The sequence below is a fragment of the Lotus japonicus genome, chromosome 2 (genome assembly GCF_012489685.1).
Source record: "Lotus japonicus ecotype B-129 chromosome 2, LjGifu_v1.2".
NCBI classification, from domain to species: Eukaryota; Viridiplantae; Streptophyta; class Magnoliopsida; order Fabales; family Fabaceae; genus Lotus; species Lotus japonicus.
The window spans coordinates 94,262,847-94,285,666 of record NC_080042.1 but is presented as its reverse complement, the minus strand read 5'-3'; the positions used below and the strand labels follow the sequence as shown (position 1 = coordinate 94,285,666).

Below are 22,820 nucleotides of genomic sequence, written 5' to 3'. Positions count from 1 at the left end.
TACAAGTGGTAATAGTGCGGTTGCTTGGAGATTGTAGTAGTGCTAGTTGATCACTAAGAGCATCACCAATGCAAGGTTCTTAGTTCTTATTTTTTAGCTAAAAATTAAGAATTGAGTTCTTATCCATTGGAGGGGATGACGTGAAGTTCTTAGTTCTTCAAAATAAGAACTAGGTTCTTATATAAGAAGTTTTGTTTTTTGAGTTCTTAGCATTAAAAATTATTTTTTCTCTCTCATCCAAATTACTTTATTACTTTATGAGTTTATTTTATTAATTTATGAAAATAAAAAGTATAAATAATGTGGTTGGTGGGACCAAATGAATAGTAGTAAGAACTAAGAACTAATGGTTAGAGCAAAATTGCTTGACGCTAAGCACCCGCTTGAGAATTTTTTTTTTCACTTGATGTTGAAATTTTGTTTACAAAGACTCTAACAAACATTCCTCTACTTTATCCAAAAGCAATTAGTGTATAATTGTTTCTTTAATTTCCAAATTAGACACCATAAAAAAAACTCATTATAACTCTTTCCCAAAATAAAATACATGGTGGTTTCTTTCTTCCAGGGACATATAAAAAAATGACTGAAATAATTTGATGTGTTTTCTCCCTCTCACTAATTAAATTATATAATGTCATTTAAAATCACTAATGTAATAGTTTAATTGTTATCATTCATCATACCTACATGACATAATTTAGTTAGTAGGACAATAAATATACATCAAATAGGAACACAGTGACAACATCTTTATCCACAAAAAGAGTTACCAAACGCTTTTATAAACTAGCAACTATGGTTTATTCACATCTCTTATAGTCTATCTTTATAACTTGAGGACTTCCGTGTGATGTCGTACTTTAACTCTTTAAAAATAGGAGTGATCGTGGTCCAAGCTAATGACAGTTCTTTTCCTATTGAACACTAACCCAAGACCCTCAATTGACATTGCCTTGACATAAAAAGCTTCAAGCCTAGAGGTTTTGTTGTTTGCCTATTTCCAATATCCCTTGATCAATCGCCCGTCGCTTGAGCTAGTGTAAGTTCAGCCAATCGCTCTAGCATGCTCGCATTTATGGTCTTGATGAAGTAATGGTTGGTGCATTAGTGGAATTGGAAGGGGGTACCATGACTTTGCTTTGACTTTGGAGTAAAAAAGTGTTGGTATTGTATTAATAGGCGATGATTTGACGATACAAGATGGAAGTTCGGTAAAAGCAACTGGAAGAGTTACTTAGGGCACGAGTGAGAATCCACTTCTCTTTCAAAAAGAAGGAGAAAATTAACAATGAACCTAATCCTATTTTCAGAAGCTCTTTGAAATAATAAATGTCATATATTTCTTACGCAATTAGAAGTGAGAAATAAAGAAATATTGAGGTGTTTAAATAAGATATTTACTAATTTCACGTGACGAGCAAAACAACATAAAAGGGATCAAAATAAGGAGGCGCTATGTTATCGTTTCAAACTTTCCAAAGAAATGGGTGAGAAAAAAAATTAAAATTAATAAATAATTAAAGTCTGCTTCAAATTCAAGCTGTCTCTCCCTATATAAACACCATACAAAGTCCAAAAGAGCCTCTTCCTCCCTCCCTTTTCTCCCTCAAATCTCTATTCTCTTCTCTCCCGCTCTGTGGTTTCCAGGGTTTATCACTCTCCCTCCGCCATGGCCGCCGAGAAGCTCCGAGACTTGTCCCAACCCATCGATGTCCCGTTACTCGACGCCACTGTCGCTGCCTTCTACGGCACCGGATCTAAAGAACAGGTCACACTCCCTCACTCTCCGCTCATCCTTCGTTACTTTTCGCTGTTCCTGAATGCTTCGAAACAGTGAAACAATTCAAAACTGATTCAGTTCCGTGTTTGGATTTTCGTTTAACTTAATGCCGATTCATGCTAGAGTCAACTTGGTAGAGTTGAAGCAGCATCGATAATGTAGAAAGAAATAGTGATGTTTGTTTGGTTAACGATTGCTTTCATTTTCCACAATGCAGAGAACTGCTGCTGACCAGATTTTGCGCGATTTGCAAAACAATCCAGATATGTGGCTTCAAGTCATGCATATTCTACAGAACACTCAGAATCTCAATACCAAGTTCTTTGCTCTGCAGGTTAGTTTGTTCAACGATCCATTGGTCATGTAATACAAGAGTCGAAATCGTTCCCACAAGGATTAGCTAGTAGCTACTAACTAATGGATTAACAAACTCTATAGTTATATTGATAATCAGAATGAGATGAATTATTCCATCTAATTAAAAGTGAACAATAACAAATTGAAGAGAGTTCTGTGCAACACAAGAGGAATTTTGTATGGAAATACTCAGGGCTGTCCAGTTCGGGTTTTACTTGAATCCAATTGTTTAATTCACTAATTAACAATTAGTCTAATAAGCCCTTTGTGTTTTCAAGTTCTATTAGCAATTAGTGGTCATGATTTTACTGATATTATGATCTCTAGCTAAGCCCTATACTTGGTCCATAAGAAATGAATTGAGCGGGAAAAAATTAAGAACAAAATTCTAATTAATCCTATCAGTTAATTCAATCAATGAACAAGAACTAAAATTTGTCATTGAATAATTCTTAACCTGGTTTTAATATACGGCTAGTTTCTGGTGCTTTTTGGGCTTGTTTTTTTATTTCTTTAATGAAAAGGGTCAGGGATACCAGACTAGTATCCTTCCAAAATACCCTCGTCACATTCTTAGAGAAATCAAACCCTACTTTGGTCGTTACTAACCACTACCATTGATTTATGTGACATTTATGACTCTCCAATGAAACATGTCTCCTTTCTTATCGTTTCTAGTTTTTTTTTATCGTTTCTGGTCCCCATTGGTCCCCCTTTTCTCGACACTTCTCTCCATCTACTCCCATGTTTCCTAATGTGATATTTGTTTATTGTTGTGCTCTTTTTTGTTATTGTTGTGGGATAGTTAGATTATGATTATTAACTAGGATTTAAGTATAGGTAATAGGAAAGAAGTTTGCAGTTTGTCATCGTATTGATATTTACTGGAGGGGTTGAAGACTTGAACTTAAGGTTTTTTATGGCTTATTTTGATTTATGGCTTAGATCTTTGATTATTTTAAGGTTTTTTATATGATATATTGGGTCATGTTTCAACTTATGACATTCTTTTTTTGTGTCATGTATCTTACGATACATAAAAATATTTGATTCATGATTCGAAAAAATAGGTTCTCCAATTCAGGTTTTGAATCTCGACTCAATAATCATAATGAAGAATACCACAAAATTTATTGAAGTTTCAAATATTAACAATACAACATCAGATGGGCTAGATTACATTTGCTATATTTGTTGAAATCTTAACCTGTATAGTTCAGTTGTCTAGAGGGCTTGTGGAAAGTCATATTTTCACATCACTTTGTTGGATAGAGCCATTGACTTGTTTACTTGTGTATTATGTTTTCTTTGACATGTTTACATGGGTGGTCTTTTGGTCCCCCTTCCATTTTTACTTCTGCTTCTAGCTTGTTGTTAGTTAAGTGTGTTTGGAAGAAACTATTATCAGGTGTCAAACAAGTGCTCTACGTTGTTGCGATAATTTCACTCTAAACTGCTTTTCTTAGTTTTCCCTATTGTGTATATTCAGGTGCTAGAAGGTGTAATTAAATATAGATGGAACGCATTACCACTTGAGCAGCGAGATGGAATGAAAAATTTCATCTCTGATATTATTGTGCAGGTATCACTTGCATTTGGAGATTTAACTAGTCTGACTTTCTTAATTTGTCAATGCTTATAGTCTTTATGCATCCTTTATTCTATTTTTGACCTTTCTTGCATAGCTTTCTGGCAATGAGGCCTCATTTCGAATGGAGCGGTTGTATGTCAATAAGCTCAATATTATATTAGTTCAGGTAAAAATAATATTGCATTTCCCTACTATTTTTAAAATTGATTTATTTCTGTTATTCCAATCAGTTATTCACTCCATATGTTTTATTTATCTTGATGAAAGGGATACCTACTCTTCATCTTTGCCATATGGATCTGTATTCTTTCACTGCATTCTTTTAGTTTTTCAGTTTCAGCAATTACATATAAATTTGTACTGAACTATTACTTTTCCATAATGGTTAATTTTTGATTTTTCATACCTGCAGATTTTGAAGCATGAGTGGCCCCTGAGATGGCGAAGTTTTATTCCCGACCTTGTTTCTGCAGCTAAAACTAGTGAAACAATTTGTGAGAATTGTATGGCAATATTGAAGGTAAGTATATCATTATTTGTGTTAAAATTTCTTTCTTAATCAATGAGTGACATTACTAAATGTTTTGTCAGCTCTTGAGTGAAGAGGTTTTTGATTTTTCAAGAGGAGAGATGACTCAGCAGAAGATTAAAGAGCTTAAACAATCCTTGAATAGGTAACAGTTAATGCCATTTGTTTATATAAAAACATGATTGTGCGATTTCATTTCTATTTCTTTTAACTTGGAGATCTGGCATTTTTTTTTGTTCAAGGGAGGATTCACCATTGTGTTGGCCCTGGGAGCCCCACATGGGAGCCTAGGGTAAGGGGATGGGAATGAGGGTAGAGTGCATTGTCGGGATAGCAAATTTTTAATCATTGGTTTTGTAAAGTTGTGTGGTTTGGAAAAATTTCCTGTTGCTTTTTTATAGCTGAAGCTGACGCTCAAATGTTGGATTTGGATTATTGATTCTCTTACTGGCCCTGGTTTTACATGCTGTAGCTATTTATCTGTTCTGTTATTTTGTGTGATTTTTCTACAATCACTCTGTTTGCATGGAGTGCCTATGCCTTCTAAAAATTTTACATTTTGTTTACAGTGAATTTCAGCTCATACATGAGTTATGCTTATATGTGTTGTCAGCATCCCAACGGGCCGAACTTATACGTGCAACTCTGTCTACATTGCATGCCTTCTTATCATGGATCCCCTTGGGTTATATATTTGAATCACCGTTGGTAGGTGTACTTTTCTGTTTAAATAACACTACCATGGAGGAATACTGAAATCTTTTGCTATGTGTGGCAGCTTGAGACCCTGCTAAAGTTTTTCCCTCTTCCAGTATATCGAAACCTTACACTGAAATGCTTAATTGAGGTATGGTTCTTCTCCTAGTTCTTATGTCTTTTACCTGTAACTTTCAAGATTAGTATTCTTTTTTTTTAATGTTCACAGGTGGCAGCCCTTCAATTTGGCGATTACTATGATACACAGTATACTAAGATGTATAACATATTCATGGTTCAGTTGCAGGTGTGCTTCAATAATTTTAGATTCTGTTCCTCTTGCTGCATTTTTTGTTTGTTTTATTTAGTTGCTGTATCCGTTTTGCTCTATTTTGATTGTATAAAATAGTTTACCTGGTTGATCTTAGGATGAGTGATTATGCTATGTTTAATGCAGACAATACTCCTACCTACTACAAATATACCTGAGGCATATGCACAGGGTTCTAGTGAGGAACAAGTGAGTCTTTGTAATAATTTGCTGAAATAAGAAGCCTGATGTACTAAATAGCTTGTGAAGCATCTGTCTGACACAATATTTCTCCCCATTTGTTTAGACATTCATACAGAACTTGGCACTGTTCTTTACCTCATTTTACAAGGTAGTGTTTACTTCCTCAATTTGATATCTATCTGTGATTCTATTTTTTATTTTATTTATATAATTTATAAATAGAATTGAACCTGGTGAACGAATTCGGTGTTGCTTAGGATATTTTTTATGTATTGTGGATTATGTAATGCTTGTAAATTTAATAGACCCAATTTCTATATTTTGAATTGTGGCTTGTAAATTTCCTTTTCTATACCTGTGCAGCACCTGGTCCTCCTCCTTTCTTTTCCTCCCATATTTTTTTCCCATTCACTTGATGGATGCTTTACTCTCTTTTAACAGCACTACTGTTTATTCAGGTTCACATTCGAATTTTGGAATCCACTCAAGAGAATATCGCTGCTTTGCTATCTGGTCTTGAATATCTTATCAACATCTCATATGTCGATGATACTGAGGTTTTTAAGGTATGGTGATGTTGACACAGCACATTTCTTATGTTATTAACGCTGAAGCTCATGTGTTCATTCTTGAGATTGCCTGATAGAGTGATAAGACGGGTGAGACCAATCATCTCCAAAGTCTACCGAGGTAGATGTAGGGGTGTTACATGGGATCATAACCCCTGGTTAGTTCAAAAGTCAATTGTAACGTTTTAGGTTTTAGTGGTTAGTTAGTTAGCTCAAGAGGAAACTAAGGGGGAGTATAACTTGTAATGTGGGAATTGATGTGAGTTACTGGGTCTCTCGAACAACTCGGTGAACTCTTATTGTAATCTTGGGTCTCTAACCCTATGGTTCAGGCCAGTTATATTGTTATTAGCCTGTATATGGTTATGCAGCATTAATTTGCCTCCAATTTTTGAATATACAAGATTCGTCATTAACTTTGTTTGAAAAAACACCAGGTTTGTCTGGACTACTGGAATATCTTGGTTTCGGAACTGTTTGAGCCACATCGTAGCTTGGAGAACCCTGCAGCTGCAGCTACAAACATGTTAGGAAATCAGGTGCTGTTTCTCTAAGTTTATGCTCATAAACTTGCTTATTCGTTGCTAAAATCAAGAACCAACAAATCTCTTTCCTACACCAAAACAATATACTTTCGTGTAGGAATTATAGAATTCTTTCCATTTAGCGTACTTGGTATTCATATTAGACTTTGACAGTTGATGATATGGATGATGCTTTTGTGTAGGTTGTTACAACATAGACTTTTGATCAATTGGTTTTAAACCAAAAGCCATGATATATTTTATGAAAATGGTCTTCAATCAATAATATTATTTACTCAAAATGTTAAGATGGATGAGTGGCCACACTAGAAAGGATAAGTTACACAATGAGTGGATTAGAGAAGATATTGGAGTGATGCTAGAGAAGCTGACGGAAAATCGGTTAAGGTGGCACAGACATAAACAAAGATGACCTATGGAGCACCTGTGAGAAGGGTTGATAACATGGTTTTTAGTCCTGCGACGAGAGGTAGAGGGAGACCAAAAAGAACATGGGAAGATATTATTGAAGATGATCTCATTATCAATAGTATCCCTCATAATTTAGTTTTTTATCGAGCTCAATGACGTAATATGGATCACCTCACTTAGTGGGATGAGGCTTTTGTTGTTGTTGTTGTTGTTGTTGTTGTTGTTGTATATGTACACATGTATTAATTTTACATTTCTAAGAGCTTCACTGCATCTGTTGCATTTTTTTTAATTTGAAAATTATGATATTTTAGTTTTAATATATTTTGTGAGTTATATGACTCCATGTTTCTAAATGGAATAAGCAGGCGCCACTGATGCCTCCTGGTATGGTTGATGGCCTTGGTTCACAGCTTCTTCAACGCCGGCAGCTTTATGCCGGTCCGATGTCAAAGTTGAGAACGCTTATGATCTGCCGTATGGCTAAACCAGAAGAGGTTCTCATCATTGAAGATGAAAATGGCAATATTGTCCGCGAAACCCTCAAAGACAATGATGTTCTTGTTCAATATAAGGTAATGAGGTTCTGCCAGAGTTTAGTGCATAATAACCAGATAGATGCAAAAAACCTGTCTTGAATGCATTTTCATCTGAATAATATATTTTAGATGATGGTCATACAAAATAATAAATTTGAGATATTTCTGTGGCTACATTCTTTGATCAATTCATTTAATATACAGATTATGAGGGAGACTCTTATTTACTTGTCGCATCTTGACCATGATGATACAGAAAGACAGGTAAGTGAATCAGAAAGAACAGGTTCTTTTCATGTTTTGAATGGAAATAAAAATTGATTATGCTGTTTCTTTCTTTTTCACTTTAAAATTTATTATAGGAAAGTTTAAATTGTTTCAAATATAAGCTGGTGTTCTCTCATCAAATGGTTAAGTGAAGATGGCAATATTTGTCAGATCTTTCTTGAAAGATAAGATTAATAACCTGATTTCGAATTCACTAACCAAGAAATATATCAATATTATATGGATGTTTTTTTGATCTAGAGTTATATCGTGCATTGACTACTTGTTGAATTTCTATGCCTATATAAATATCACGGCTTGATCTAATGGACTCCCATATTGTAATATGCAGATGCTTAGAAAATTAAGTAAACAACTTGGTGGTGAGGATTGGACATGGAACAATTTGAACACACTATGCTGGGCCATAGGATCTATATCTGGTTCCATGATGGAAGATCAGGTACCGTGAATATGCAATGCTGAGCCTACTCAAACTTTCTGTTTTTCTGTTAGACTATCTTGTCTTATATACTTTATCCATTAGACTTCTTTGATATTAGTCGTACAAATCCCAACAATGGTTTATTTAAATATATGTCTAAAACAGGTGTCATGTACTGTTAGAATCCTTGCTATTGATTGAGGAATGTGGTGACCAACCCTAGAATGCTATAGCAGGGGATGGCTGCTATACCCGAGATTGTAGATTTAAGATAATTTATAACCAAAATTCATAGTTTAAACACAATATCCCAATCAATCATAGGCATTGGTATTGGGGCTGCAAAGAGCAATGATAAAAACAGGAATGGAGTATAAAAGAAAAAGAAACATGGTGGAGTTGAAGGAAAATAATAGACCATATTAGATAAAAATTAGGAGATTGTGAACTGTGCGGTGTGGAGGAATAAGAAAGGGAAAAAACAGAGGCCTGTCTAGTGTGGCGACTGGCGAACGAAGAAAGAGACATGCAAGCAGTGGGTCAGTGGTTTAAACTTTAAAGTGTTATGGTTGACTGGAAATGACACCAGTGAACACTGGTTTATGGTGTGTCAGGTTTTCAGATGATAGATTTGTCAAGGATCAGGTTTATTTTACTTGAATTATTGAGGAAGGTTTGAAACATTATTTTATTTTATCCAACAAATGCATGAGATATCAGATGGCTCCAGTTCAGCGTAGTGACCTTGGAAGCCACTATATCCTGCTACAGCAGTCACGATTTCTGGTGTGAAGGTCGCATCATGAAAAAGCTCCCATAGCAACCACCTACTGTGACATGAAGTAATAGAGCTAAGTCACGCGTACCACATACGATTCATAACTGGTTGGAATTTGCCATAAACAGTTTTCTTAATTCTACCCTTGACTGACAAAATATATTAGCGATAGCTAGGTGATACAGAAGTGGTCTGAATCAATGACACTACTGTCACATACGATTCATTAATGGTTGGAGTTTGACATGAGCAGTTTTCGTCTGCAAAAATATATTAGTGATAACTAGGTGGTACAGAAACAGTCTGAATCAGTTTGGCTGCTACTAGAAACATGGCGCAATTGATTATTTAGTGGGTAGGGATCTAAACTTCTGGTTTTGCCAATTGAGGTATTTCTATTATTGTGGTATCATGTTGTCTTTAAGATAATTCTTCTGACTTGTAAGGACATCTATGTTGACTTTGTAGCTCAAGAAGATTAAGGGTTACTTTGGATTGCATCCATCACTTGTTCTCTTTTGGATTCTTTCATTGGTTCTGAATTTTAACATATACATCTGCTTTTGTGGCAGGAAAACAGATTTTTAGTGATGGTCATTCGTGATTTATTGAATCTATGTGAATTCACAAAGGGAAAGGACAACAAAGCTGTTATTGCAAGTAATATCATGTAAGTTTTAATGTATTCCTGTGCTCTATGTTATGTCTTTTTCTCCTCTGATGAATAATATAGTTGTTTCTGTTGGTAGGTATGTCGTGGGGCAGTATCCGCGGTTCTTGAGAGCTCATTGGAAGTTTCTAAAAACTGTTGTGAATAAGTTATTTGAGTTTATGCATGAGTCACATCCTGGAGTTCAGGTTTATTTTTTCTTCCTTGAGGTTTTCTGTCAGACTTCTACTTGTCTGTTATCTTTAACATAAATATAATAAACCTAGGTTTTAACATAAATAAAATAAACCTAGGTTGTGCTATTTTTTCTCACGGAGTGATATTGCATTGGATTGTTCCATTCTAATTTCTATATAAGCCTAGACGTATTTGTTTGATTTTTCCATTGTGTAGTTCAATACAACTTGTGTACTAAAATTTTAATAATGGGACATTCTTTGTTGATCAAATCATTTTATTACATGTGGAATCTATTTGATGCTGGGAATTCTTTCATACTTAGTTTTGTTCATTTCATGTATATCAGGATATGGCATGTGACACTTTTTTGAAAATAGTCCAGAAGTGTAAGCGTAAATTTGTAATCACCCAGGTAAAATGTCTGCATTTCCTTCCTTTTCCATCCTTCCAGTTCCAGAGGATGTGAATCTTTTCCATACATGTTCTCTACTTGGTATTTGATAAATGACAGCAACAATTGTGATCATTATTTCAGCTTGGCGAAAATGAGCCATTTGTATCTGAACTTCTTTCTGGTCTTTCAACTACGATTGTAGATCTTGAACCCCATCAAATACACACTTTCTACGAATCTGTATGCAATTTCTCTCTTTTATCTAATGTTCATTTGTTATGATTTTTATCCTATATTTTATCTTTAGTATGCACCTGTTCAAGTAATATTATCCGATTGTAGGTCGGCAGTATGGTTCAAGCTGAGTCTGATTCACAGAAGAGAGATGAATACCTCCAGCGGTTGATGCATCTCCCCAATCAGGTACTCTGCATGCTTGAGAAGCCATATTATTTCTTAAATCTCTTGTACAAACTCACTTCATTGTTTGCTTAAGCCACGTGCTATAACAATTTCTGAGGTCCTTCTCATTTCTTCTACAGAAATGGCTGGAAATTATAGGGCAGGCACGTCAGAATGTTGATTTTCTTAAGGATCATGATGTTATCCGAACTGTGCTTAACATATTGCAGGTATAACTTTGTAGTAATTTTTATGTGATTCTGCTCTGTTTAATATTTGAATATGAATCTGCATGGAATTTTTTGGTCATCTGTAGTAAGTTCAATTTATTGTTTGATCTTTACTCTGCAAAATTCTTACACTCTAGTCTTGTCAGTGGGGGAATCATTTATCTGTTTTTCCTTCAAGTACTAGTAAACCCTAATCCCAAAATCTTTCAAGCACTTGTAGATGAACAGAATAAAAATGAGTCGTCTACATTTCTCTTCCTGTGTGTACTTGATGCAGTGCAACATACGGTCTTCGGTTTTAATCCTGCTAGTGGATCTTGGAACAGGCAACCCCCTTCCTGCTAAGCTTTAGTTGTTAAGAAAGATTAGTCAAATTACTTGTTTACTGAACTTTAGAATTGGAATCGGTATTAAATGATTGAACTGTGCTAGTTCTTTGATCATAAGGGCCATGGTTTGGTCACTTTTCCTTTTGTTAGGTTTCTACTAACCTTAGATGTGTGATTGTTACATGAGCCAATAATTTTTAAAGCTTAAGTTGTTTGTTGAAGACTCAACTTGTTTTATATTACATCTCTAAAACGCCCTTTCATGTAAGGAGCAACTTGAGGTTTGGACAATGCATAAGATCATTTATTGTTTGCTGAAATTTAAGAGTTTATTAGAATAATACCGGTGGCAAGAGCTGAACTCTGTAAAGATCCCATCACGTAGAGATGGCTAAAGTAGTGCTTGTGAAGTCTTGGGCTATCCTCATCTATGAACTGACTTTTGGGGTTGAGTTAGGCTCAGTATAAATTTAAGATGATGTTAAAGCCTATTTCAGATTCTACATTGGGCCACTCTGCTAAAAAATCTACCTGGCCTTGTGGATTTCCCATTGCAATCTATCTGGCCTTGCAGATTTCCCATTGCAATCTATCTAGCCTTGCGGATTTTCGAGTGCTAAATTTCCAGTTCTGGGCATGGGAGGGATTTGTTAAGATCCCAAATTGACAAGAAATATGGCCAAATAGAGCTACAAAGACTTTTTTTTGTCGAAGGCTCACGAGCTAGCTTTTGGGGGTTAGCGTTAGACCTTGTTTATAAAGGATCAAGTCCCATGTCATGACCATCTATTCCATTTTCAAGCTGTTTTGTGAAGACATGACTGGTTGTATATTAGATCTCTAACTGTTATTATCCGTAGTCAATTCTAAGGTCTGCAGTTCTTGTTGGTTTTATCCCCTAATTTATGACAATACTTTTGTGCTATGGTCACTCCAATTGCAGACAAATACAAGCGTTGCATCTTCTTTAGGAACATATTTCCTTCCTCAAATCTCATTGATCTTTTTGGACATGTTGAACGTTTACAGGTACCTTCTGTTAACTGACAAGCCTTTATGTTGTTTTCGCATGGATTCTTGTTTTAGGCAAGGGTTGCTTATTTTTTTTTTCTTCTGTAAATACTAAATCATATATATGTCTTCCCTGCTACAGAATGTATAGTGAGCTTATATCAAAAAGTATTGCTGAAGGGGGTCCATATGCATCCAGGACATCGTTTGTAAAACTTCTGCGGTAAAAAATTACATTTATATTGGTTTTGTACTAACCAGTGTTCTATTTAGTATCTTTTCTGTAAGCGGTTTTCTTTATGGCTATGCAGATCGGTTAAGAGAGAGACACTTAAACTAATTGAGACATTTTTGGACAAAGCTGAAGATCAACCACAAATTGGAAAACAATTTGTGCCACCAATGATGGATCCTGTTCTCGGAGATTATGCCAGGAACGTGCCTGATGCAAGGGAATCAGAGGTTTTGTCACTTTTTGCCACAATTGTAAATAAGTATGTCATTTTGTCCTCTGTTTTTTTTCTTTTTTTTAATAATTTTAATTTTATCTATGGAGCAATGATAACCAACCTCTACCTATTTTACCAAAAGTTTGTGTCACAGTCACTCATCTCTCTCTCATACCTGTAGATATAAAGCTGCAATGGTTGAAGATGTCCCCCGCATATTTGAAGCTGTTTTCCAGTGTACACTAGAGGTAAGTTGATCCCCTCACTTTTGTTCTAGCTGACAATCATTCTGATAATGAACCTTAAGTTGATCCCCTCACTTTTGTTTTTGTTTTAATTAGATTTTGCAAGAAATATGCTTTTATTTTCTTTTGAGGATCAAGTCTTAATGGCTTTGTTACTTTAGATATAAACTCGGTGATTTTCTTAAGATTTCAGACACCTATTAGAAAGTTTGCTTCTAATTCATCATAGAAGTTATTTTATGTCTGTTGTGATGTTGTATAATTATTGGATATCTGCAATGAAATATTGACTGAATTATATGTATCCTTCTATTCTGTTTCACAGATGATTACCAAAAATTTCGAAGATTACCCAGAGCATCGGCTAAAGTTCTTCTCTTTACTTTGTGCTATAGCTACTCATTGTTTCCATGCATTAATCTGCTTGTCGAGTCAGGTTGTCTTTCTTGCTCCCTCTCTCCCACACTAGACCAACAGCATGCCAATTTATTTGACTTTATCTGGTGTTAACCATGGCTATTTTGTAAATTTGTAATTTCTGTTTGTGCGGGCCTGATGTTGTTGTAATACATGTCAGCAACTGAAGTTTGTCATGGATTCAATCATATGGGCATTTCGGCATACAGAAAGAAACATAGCTGAAACTGGGCTGAACCTGTTGTTGGAGATGCTAAAGAAGTTTCAGGTGTGGTCTTTGTATGTCATTTTTTAAAGCTGTTACCCTTAACCTACAGAAGTTCCTTTTGTATTCTTAGTTTTTCTTCTTGTTGCGAATACTTTTTCCAGTTTGGCAGTATTTCTTTTACTCTTCCCAGTTTTGCTCCCCTCACTTGTCCAGTTGTCCCTAATGAACTTCCTTCCCTTTTTAGCTTTTCTTTTCCTGTTTGTTGGCTGAATGTCTATTTGTGTATACTAAACAGGCCACGGAGTTCTGTAATCAGTTTTATCGTACATATTTTTTGACAATAGAGCAAGAGATATTTGCTGTCTTGACGGACACTTTTCATAAGCCTGGGTTCAAATTACATGTCTTGGTGCTTCAACATTTGTTTTGTCTGGTACAGTGTCAACATCTTGCTTTTAATTTCATTTTACCCTCAAGTGAGAAATTGCTTAATACAGAGTTTGGTGTTTTCAGGCAGAAACTGGTGCCCTGACTGAGCCTCTTTGGGATGCTGCTACAAATCCTTATCCGTACCCAAGTAATGCAGCTTTTGTACTTGAGTACACAATAAAACTTTTAAGCACTTCATTTCCCAACATGACTGCTGCAGAGGTAATTGCGGAGAAACAACTAGTAATTATCAGCCTCCTTTGCCTGAGTAGATGACTAATTTCAAGAAATTTGCAGGTTACCCAATTTGTTAATGGACTCTTTGAGTCCACAAATGACCTCTCCACATTTAAAAATCACATACGAGATTTTCTTGTACAGTCAAAAGAATTTTCAGCTCAGGTAATACTTTTTGTTGTACTGTTTCTTTTACCTCCTCTGACCAATACAACAATTGAGGAAGTTTAGTCTTCTGAGTTCTGCCTGGAGAATTTCTAGAGCATCGTGTTTATGCTAAGTTAAACTGGTACATATGATAATTGTTTGGACTAGTAATTTCTGCTGGATTTTGGGTAAAATGTTTATATATTTTCAAGAAACAAAAAAAATCAACTTTTTTGGAAACCCTGTGCCAGTTTGGCCCACAGCAAACTACCATGGTTTTTCCCACTGGATGGGTCAATTACATGGACCCAATATTGGATACTCGTTGATACCAGTGCAAATGGATTTTAACACTTACTTCGAGACAAAGAGTGAATGAAACTCTTTCTATAAATTGGGATGAAAGCCTGTTTACATTGCACTCAAGCGCTATTGAACCAGACACTTAATTCGTATGGTGGATGTACTTTGGCCACATGACCCAAAAAGTCATAAGTATTTTTCAAACTAAGTAGCTTTTATTGACTCCATGCATGGCTGGCTTGTGGTTGAATGCATGCTTTATAGTTTATATATTAGGCTGGCTTGACTGCTTGAGGTATTCAAATTCTTGAATGCATTCCTTTATATATTCACGGCTGAAGTTTTGTGACTTTTTGAAAAGCTTTCTGTAATTAAAGTTCGTGACCACTGCTGGTTACTTAGTTTGCTTATAATTAATCATCTTGTTGATTATTTGACCATACAATGTAGCAAGATGTATTGCAACTTATTATATTTTAACAGTATTTCAGTCCTGAGGTTTATTAATTGTTCCCTCTCCACTGCAGGATAACAAAGATCTTTATGCTGAAGAGGCGGCAGCACAGAGAGAGCGAGAACGACAAAGAATGCTTTCTGTTCCAGGTCTTATAGCCCCAAGCGAGTTGCAAGATGAAATGTTGGACTCATAGATAGATAGATAGATATAGGCTAAACAGCATGCGAGTTAGGCATTTTGAATCGTGTCACAGGCGCCTTAATTCAATCAAATACCAGATGCTTTATGAATAGATGCTGCACTTTCCTATTTAAAGTTTAGTTTTTTCGATTCCCCCAATATTTCATGTTTGAATTGGTTTGGCATAGGTTCCTGATTTCAGAGGTTTTGCCGGATTTTGATTCTGCCTTGTCAACCTAGTGACTGTAGATTGTTCAGCTGCTGATTTAGGATGATACCAGTCATTTGTTGTTGTGTTTCATCAGGGCAGCGTTTCATAGAATCACAGGAAGGATGACTTAATTCCCAGTATTGATGACCTCCTAACCTCTGGCAGTTTGTGCAGAAAACCCTTGTGCTTTGATCCTTTTTGTATATTTTCACCAATTGATTTTAGGGAAGAAGTTGATGTATACTACCATGATTGCATTGAATATATGGATTTTCCAAGCTCGAAGTTCTTAATGAGATAAACTATTTAAAATGCTTTCCTAGTCACATTGGTACTCATTTGTTCTTGGGTTTGGATGTTGTTGTGACATCTTTGCGGATGTGGTCGGCCTTTGTTGTATATCTTGTCACTGAAAATTATTCATTGATAAGTGGTCGGTAGACATGTAATAAAAATCGCTTTCATTGAAATTGCTCTTTCATAAATCCTTTTGAAAGAGCAACATCCAAAATCTAATTCAAGAGAAAGAAGGTTGTCATGAAGAATTTAATCAAGCAATTGAATCCAAAATCTGTTTCCCATTTACTTCTACTAAGTTATATCATTGAGTAGAGTGAAGACGTATACGAGCTTCAATTTCATTGAATAGAGGGGAGGCATATATATCATTGATATAACGATTTCTATGTTTTTAAGCATTTTTTTTTTTAAAAGAGCATGCCTTTTAAGTATTACGATTTTTTAATTTCATTCCTTTAACATACCCAGGTAGGGACAAAGTGCAGCAGTTGACCCTAGAAAAGCATTTGAATACTAGTTTAAGGAATTTTTTCTTGGTACAACCACTATTAAAGAGATAGTCTGAATGGGTGTCTTTGTAAAAAAAATATTGGTACATTGGAAAGTTAAATTGCAACCTCTAGGGATTGATCCCTAAATCAACCTCACCGAACTCATATGTCCTCTAGATCTTACCACTTGAGGACAATGTATTTGTAAAACTGTTTTATGCTTACGACATGAAAATTAAACTCTTATAATATCTTGATAATTCTCGTAAAAAAATAAATAAATATCTTGATAATAATTTGGAATATTTTTTGAATGAATCTATTTTAGAATTAATTTATTTTTTCCTTATTTCTATTGGTTGACATTTTTGCAGTCATACACTGTTAGAGTTGAATTGTGATAATTGTCTACCCTAAACCCTAATCCAACAAGAGTTTCCTTCTCGAGGATTGTAGTTGTAGCTGTGCAGTTTTATTCTTTTTCGAGCTTTAAGCCCTCCATGAATTAAAAAAGAAAAGGTTAATATATGGTTTATTAGAAGTAAATATATGATTTTTATAAATTGATTCATAACTAATTTGTTAATTCTGTGGTGTGATTATAAATTGGATTATTTGTGATATTGAATATTATTTGTAAGGAGTTATTATTAAAATATATAATACAGAACCAAAAATATAACTAACATATTTTAATTTTTTAAATGATTGATTACAATTACAATTACACATATATATAAATTGAATCCTAATATAAAAGGATGGAGTATTATGTTATCTGATTAAGTTAACAACAAACGAGTAAAACCTACAGACACCATCACCCAACATGGAGCGCCTCCCTCTCGCACATGCAGTTCTTATCCCCGACGAACTCATCAGAGAGATCTTGTTATCGCTTCCGGTGAAATCTCTCGTCCGGTTTAAGTGCGTGTGCAAGTACTGGAAACTCATCATCTCTGATCCTCAATTCGTCAAACTTCACCTTCGCCGATCTTCATCTAACGTCGCAAACATGGCGTACACCCGATTATTGTATGATATCAATTCCCACAACGACTTACCCCCAAATGCCTGGCCTCCTCTGTTATTCTCATCTCAAAACTAACATGGATATAATCTCTATCCAATAAAGGATGAGTACGGTTTGATTGGAGTCTGCAACGGCTTGGTTTCTCAAATCATATGGGACCCTGTAGAGCCTTTTCAGTTCGGTTCAGCTCGTCGGGTTCGTTCATCTCTTCGGGTCCGTTTCTGGAACCCAGCTACAAGGTTACGGTCTCGACCGTCCCCAACTTTGAATTTCAGAAATCGTTCTTGTTCGTTTTTTATATTCTTCTTTTGGGTTTGGATATGATTGCATGAATGACACCTATAAGGTGGTGGCTGTAGCCGTGAGTTGTTTCAGAGAGCACAAGGAGGAACGTGTGGTGAAAGTTTACGACATGGGTGGCAGCTTTTGGAGAAATATTCAATCTTTTCCTGTTTCGTTATCACATATTTCACAACTTGGAGTTTACATTAGCGGCACGCTTAATTGGGAAGTAAAGACAGACAATGTGTTCATCATTGTTTCACTTAATTTGGGGGAAGAAGAATATTCACAATTTTCATTGCCTGAAAAAGGCAAATTTCCATTTCTTGGGGTTCTAAATGACTGCTTGTGCGTTTTGCATTATGATCATAGCTTTAAGAGGTTTACCATTTGGCAAATGAAGGTGTTTGGAGCTTACGAATCTTGGACTCAACTATTTAAGTTTGATCTGGAAGAAGATCTTTTTGCTGAAAGGATTCTTCCTGGGGTAGTCTTGTCCAAGAATGATGAGGTCTTGTTTATTTGTTCCGACAAACGAGTTCTATATAACCTTAAAGATAATACATTCGAAGTTAGTAGAAATATATTGAAACTCTTAACTATGATGATGTGATTGATAGTTGGAATGTGGAGAATTACATTGAAAGCTTGGTTTCACCTCGTTGAAATTAAGTATAATATCACTTTTGTTTGGCTCACCTTGGCGCGACAGCTAGTTCTTTTGGAGTGCACGTTCTAGAGAGACCTCCGGTGGAAGTTGAACCTTTCATCTTGAGAGTCTCGTTTTCTTGCTTGTAGTTTCTTTTACTTGTTAATCTTCCGATGAATAAAAAAAGATATGAAAAGTCTACTAATGACTAATGTTTTGTTTTTTTATTAGTTCACTCTCAATGTTATATCAATACAATTTTATTCTTTGTATTGCATTTTTTTCCTTTCTGATTTGTTGGATTTTTATATATGATTTTTCATGGAATATTAAACTCTAGGGATTGAATGAAGTTGATCGTGTTCTATTATTCTATATTTGATTTATTATGTGTTTGGAAATGGTTTTTCATTTTTCTTGGCCAAAATATTTTCTTTAGTCTTGTCCCATGGGATCTACTATTTTGCCTGAGGATAAGCTTATCTAAGTCAGAATGGGGTATGGTCATTGTGATTGCATGCTTGGATGGGAGGATAAAGTCACTACACATTTGTTAGTTACCTGTACCCCTTCGAAATGAACAGGTTTTTCCTAGGTTGCAAGATTCATTGCTTTGCTGTACATGTTGGCCTTCAGAAATTAGTGAGTTTGAATTTGGCAGCATCATTTGTCTTTTGGAACCCTGCAAGGAATTAGCAAATAGGCAAGCTTTAACTTGTCTTGGTGCTCCTCTAAATTTCCCTTTGTTATACAAGAATCTTCCATGGCCCCGAAAAGTGATGCAAAGTCATCTATTAAAACTTGAAAGCAGCCCTAAAGAGATTGTATTATTTTGATAAACAGTCTTGTTTGTGAAATGGGTGCCTTGAAACCCTTTTGCAGTTGATTTGGAAGCCATAATCAATTTTGATGAGAAGTTTCAATAACTAACTTCCAGATTTCAGAATAGATTTTGAATCTCATGAAAGAGAAAGTGATCTATATGTCTTATAAAGAATAGAGGGATTTCAAGAAATTGTGGTTGAGGTTTAATTTGATCAAAATGTTGGGGTGTTCATGATTTCATAATTGCCACCTAAACTCTGTCTGCCAATCTTCCCGTATGGTTTTGGGCCACTTTCAAGTTATTGGATGTTGTTTCGTCCCTCTTGATAGCTGAGGCGCATTGTGTTTGCGCCTGTTTGGCATGGGCTATTTGAGTGGCGATTAAAGGCTTGTGCTTAACCATATTATTTTTTAGACAGATTACTTACAGCTTTAAGTCTTTGTCAAGCTCGATCCTTCGATAAGTCTTATGTGAGACATCTTAGATTGTGGTGTTATAGCTACAACTTTTGTTTCTGCAGAGCTTTCATTTATTGGATGCTCATGAAACGCAACAATTGATTTTCATACTAAATTTACTTTTTTGGTTTCAAACTATGTAATAATATAGAGGAAGACCCTGCTGGTCGGACTCCATTCTCGCATTTTGATGTATTGAGTATTGGCGTTTTGCCTAATTAATTGATTTTGTATTGACCGTAAAAAAAGTTGGTTTGATTATTTATTTGTATATATGAAATATCATTTGTATGAAATATAATTACAATATATATGATTGGTCAATTTTAAAATATTACCTTAATTTTGAAATTTTATTTTTAAATTAAATTATTAATATCTCACTAATTATTTTTTAATATTATCTGAATCTGCTTTTTTTCAGATGTAAATCTATAAATTATTATATGCAGTAAGTCTTTTGTACATCAAATAAAATACAGTATGAATCTAGTTATTGAACATTTAAAAAAATTCGAAAGGGAACATTTTTTTAAGAGTAACATTTAAAATTATAAATTATAACTTTTTATTTTTTTTTGTTACAAGAAGAAAATTAACGAAAGAGGAAAACTAGCTAATGACATCTAAATACATCGATGCATAAACATATGAGGGAGGCCGCCGCCAAACTTGAGGAGGGGACCCAATTCTGCAAGCTTCTCGAGCCAGAGCATCCGCTGTGTTATTCCTATTGCGCTCAATCGCAACCTTGCCATACACCCGATTACTGTTCGATTTGTTCAATTCCAACATTCCTCAATTATTCTCATCTCAAAACCAAAAGTTTCAGGACGTGGATTGCCATGATGGGTATGTGATTGGAGGAGTCTGCAACGGCTTGGTTTTTCTGAAGAAATTCGACTATTCAAAGGCAATCAGTCACTCAATTCGTGTCTGTTTGTGGAACCCAGTTACAATGTTAACGTCTCAATTGTCACCACCTATTCATGGCTGTAAATTTGGTTTTGGATACGATTGTTTGAATGACACATATAAGGTGGTGGTTGTGGGCTTTATTGAAGACCACGGGGAACGGGTGGTGAAAGTTTACGACATGGGTGGTACTTGTTGGAGAACTATTCAACCTTTTCCTACTACTTCGTCACGTATCTCACAACGACAAGGTGGAGTTTATGTGAGTAGCACTCTTAACTGGGTAGTACAACTGATGTACACATTCATCATTGTTTCGCTTGATTTGGGGACAGAAGAGTATTCACAATTGTCATTGCCGTATTCTCCTCTATACGGTGAAGACTTCGAATTTCCATTTCTTGCAGTTTTGAAGGATTGCTTGTGCATTTTGGAAAATAATGAAGGCGATAATAGGTTTCTGGTTTGGCAAATGAAGAAATTTGGAGTTCACAATTCTTGGATTCAGCTCTACAACTTTGTTATTGAAGATATTTATTACTTAACTACAGACTTTATTCTTGAAGGGTTTGTTTTGTCCGAGAAAGATGAGATTTTATTGATTTCAGCCAGGGATATAGTTTTATACATTTGAAATAAGTTATGGATTTCGTTACTATTGTTTCATTCGTGGCTGGAATGTCAAGAACCATATTGAAATTTGTTATATCACTATTAGGTTTTTATTTGTTTTAGATTATAAAAAGATATTTTACAGCATCTTGATGATAATGTATATTCATTTCTAGAAGTGATTTGCTTATTTCTTTGTTTAAATTGGTTTGATTTCTAATTTTATTTAATTAGGATTTAGAGTTTTGATTTGTCTGATATGAATAGTCTACTTCATGTTTCTTGGGATGGAACTGATTACAAAAGCAATTACAAAATGCTTTTGTAATCCAAAGCTTCCTTGCAGACTCTGATCCCATGAAAACTAATAAGATGTCTTGTGAGTGATTTTTCTCAAATGCATCCGTTGCAGTACTTTGGTATGGTTTGAAATCAAAATAATACTATAGTACTGAAAATGAACACCAATTGAATGTCTTGGATAAAAGGTCACCTCAAAGTTATACAACTCATAGTGAAATTCAATTCTAGGGAGAATCTTTTGTAAGTTGCTTTAAAGTGTCAAAATTTATTGTGAGGAAATATAAATTGATCTACTAATTAGATTTAGGATAAGCTTCTTGTTCCAAGCTCCAAGGCAAAACACCAGCATTATACAATTTTCTAAAATCTTATTGCAAAAGTATGTACCTCGTGTAACCATGCTCATTCATGCGTAGGTATGGTCAGGGCCGGCCCAGGGCATGTGCAGGCAGACTCACAGTCCAGAACCTCCAAAAAGAAGGGGCCTCAAAAAAAATTACCATTAAACTTTTCCCAAAACAAAATTTAGTAGTTGCATTGAAGACCAGTTCTAGACTTCTGTATTGATGTATTGAAGGTGTTCACAATTAATAAGAGAGACATGCATATACAAGTAACTTGTTATTTATTGATCATATTTAAGAGCTTAATTAGTATTGGAATGTGGAAGGTTTCCTTGGGTTGCTTAAAAAATTGATAGGAGAGAGGTTTTTTTTAAGTAGTTAATTATTTTTTTTGGATAATATTGACTAGAATATGACGTTTTGTTTATGTTAGTCACATATTTTTTAAGTTGTTGATGCTATTTACAATTTAAATAGAAAAAAAATTATTAGGAGTCAATTTTTATTATTTGCCCAGGGCCTCCAAAATGTCGGGACCGGCCTTGGGTATGGTTATTGTGACTGCATGCTTGGATGAGAGGATAAAATCACTACACATTTATTGGTTACTTGTACCTCTTTAAAAATTCGTGTACGTTTGGATACACAATGGAAAATCACGGTAAGTCGAAATCACGCGGATAAAAGCAACTTTCCTTAACTTTTAAAACTCTTCACCGTGATTTTGTCTTAACTTTGGTTCTACACTGTGTGTGCAGACATACACGAAGTGACTTTTCCTAGGTTGGATGATTCGTTGCTTTGTTGAATGTGTTGTTTTTTAGAATGAGTGTTGAATTTGGCAGCAGCATCCATAACATTTGGCTTTTGAAATTCATTTGTCTTTCAGTTTTCAGGGATACAATATTACCCTCTGGAGAAGACAAGTGATAACACTGTTGTGGTTGTAATGTAACCCTGCAAGGATTTAGCAAGTGGCAAGATTTAGCTTGTCTTAGTAGTTCTCTAAATTCCCTTTTGTTACATAAGAATCTGCCATGGCTCCTGCAAATGTATGTTTCCAGTTCCCATTTTGATGTAATGA

General features: G+C 35.1%; 1 protein-coding gene across 1 annotated transcript; it reads left to right on the top strand.

The window, feature by feature from the left end:
• Positions 1 to 1,576: 1,576 nt before the first annotated feature.
• On the top strand, positions 1,577 to 15,835 carry LOC130741323 (protein EXPORTIN 1A-like). Its single transcript, XM_057594178.1, has 32 exons — positions 1,577 to 1,771; positions 2,001 to 2,117; positions 3,630 to 3,722; positions 3,826 to 3,897; positions 4,144 to 4,251; positions 4,323 to 4,405; positions 4,830 to 4,968; positions 5,039 to 5,107; positions 5,186 to 5,263; positions 5,414 to 5,476; positions 5,574 to 5,618; positions 5,929 to 6,036; positions 6,477 to 6,578; positions 7,364 to 7,570; positions 7,739 to 7,798; positions 8,154 to 8,264; positions 9,597 to 9,694; positions 9,774 to 9,882; positions 10,221 to 10,286; positions 10,410 to 10,508; positions 10,611 to 10,691; positions 10,811 to 10,900; positions 12,173 to 12,258; positions 12,383 to 12,463; positions 12,552 to 12,734; positions 12,871 to 12,937; positions 13,260 to 13,370; positions 13,512 to 13,619; positions 13,855 to 13,992; positions 14,073 to 14,210; positions 14,286 to 14,390; positions 15,203 to 15,835. The coding sequence occupies exons 1-32, from the start codon at positions 1,673 to 1,675 to the stop codon at positions 15,323 to 15,325; spliced, it is 3,237 nt and encodes a 1,078-aa protein (XP_057450161.1). The 5' UTR covers positions 1,577 to 1,672; the 3' UTR covers positions 15,326 to 15,835.
• The last annotated feature ends 6,985 nt before the right edge of the window (positions 15,836 to 22,820 follow it).